Source organism: Tarenaya hassleriana, unplaced genomic scaffold (assembly GCF_000463585.1).
Source record: "Tarenaya hassleriana unplaced genomic scaffold, ASM46358v1 Cleome13, whole genome shotgun sequence".
In the NCBI taxonomy this organism is placed as follows: Eukaryota; Viridiplantae; Streptophyta; class Magnoliopsida; order Brassicales; family Cleomaceae; genus Tarenaya; species Tarenaya hassleriana.
Window position 1 is genome coordinate 2,875,103 of NW_010963495.1, and position 1,655 is coordinate 2,876,757.

Sequence of the window (1,655 nt, forward strand, 5' to 3'; positions counted from 1 at the left end):
TATATATATATATATATATTACTTTCAAATGAATAACATTGAAACCAAACTCCAAGCTGTTTGCAGCCAAAGATTTCTAATTAACACACAATAAACTTTTTCTATTAGGCCATTCCAATACCGATGATGACTTTTGCTGAGTTTAAAATGTGTTAGAATATCGAAATAATGTTTTTCACCTTTCGTGGCTAAAATTACACATTTAATAAGAACGATTTCAATGTGGTGTGGGTTTTGATTATATACATGTCGCAAGAAATAAAACCCCTATTTGAACCTCAATTGTAAATTAAAGTCAAATAGTTAGTCTGTATGTATATATATATATATATGTATCGATGTTGTTGTTGAAGTGTATATTTTAAATGCATTTTATCATTGTTTTTAAAGTTTGTATGATATAAACATTAGAAAAAACGATCTTTATTTATTTAATAGTTTTATATCAAAATATAAATTTAGATATTATTCTTTTATATGTTAAAATAATTATGATAATATTTTATATTATATTTTATTTAAATATTTTTAATTATAAATGAATTGTTTTTTTAAATATTATAATCGAACCGAAACCAAACCGAACCGAATCTTTATTTGGTTATAGTTTGGTTATAGTTTTAAATAGATAAAACCGAACCGAACCGAATCGAACCGAATAAAATTAATTAACCGTTTGGTTATAAGTTTTAAAAATCCGAAATAACCGAACCCGAAATAATCGTAACCGATTAATCTGTAACCGACCGTTCGTCCACCCCTAGTAGGAATAAGTCGCTGTCTTGAGAGAGTATTTAGAGAGACGCACGTGCGACTCAAAACCCGTTAACGCCGTGCCATGTTTCGAAGGCACGCGCACACGCCCCGTTGTTTTCATGCTCGTCCAAAGTCTTTTTTTTCTTCTTCTTCCCGTCCCGACATTATACGCAGAAGTAGTTTTCAAATGCACGTCAGTGTGAGATGTGGGTGCATGCATGCTTCCCCGTTTTAATTGACTTTTTAAAAAAAAAAAAAAATTGCCCGTTATGACAAAAATCTTTTGTTGCTGTATATCGTAGCAGACAGGCAAACATCAACGAGGAAATTTGTGTGTGAAAATCCAATTTTGAGCCAAAGGAGTGTAAACATCGATCTCCACTTGAGTGTCTCCGTTCCACTTCTTTAAACACTGCCATTTCCAATAATACTAGCAAGGAATTTGGCAAATTGAAATCAATAATAATAATAATAATAAAGATTTTATTTTATTTGTATGAAAGGTGTCTCTTCGGGGATAGACAAATAACGAGACAAAAGACACAATCGGAAAAAAATAAAAATAAAAAACAAAATGAAGAGACCTACGCTGTAAGAACTCGAGATAGTAAGAAAGCTTAAAGTCTACTTTACCAAAACAATAGAAGAAAAAAGAAAAAGAAAATTATTGAAGATAAAAATAACCGGAATCACGGAAACATAAATTAATCTTTGTTAATAAATCATCCATGTGTATATATGTATGATCAGATGGATCAAAGTATTAATCTACCTGTGCATTTCCTTTCAGCACCTTTCGTCTTTTCAGACCTTGTCGTCTGATCGGGGAGGTTCCGACAGGCCATTGAGTTTCTGAGACTTGTTGGATGGAATGCGATGCTCTTTCCCCTTCTCTCTCT

At 31.7% G+C, this 1,655-nt stretch overlaps 1 protein-coding gene across 3 annotated transcripts in view; it reads right to left on the reverse strand.

Moving 5' to 3' along the window:
- Nucleotides 1-1,411: 1,411 nt before the first annotated feature.
- Nucleotides 1,412-1,655, reverse strand: part of LOC104807731 (UDP-galactose transporter 2-like) — a 3,392-nt gene continuing 3,148 nt past the window's right edge. For all 3 annotated transcript variants that reach the window (XM_010533123.2, XM_010533122.2, XM_010533121.1), the window contains exon 7: nt 1,412-1,644. In XM_010533123.2, coding sequence (XP_010531425.1) covers nt 1,561-1,644 — 84 coding nt within the window. In that variant the 3' untranslated portion in view covers nt 1,412-1,560. The remainder of the gene's footprint in view (nt 1,645-1,655) is intronic.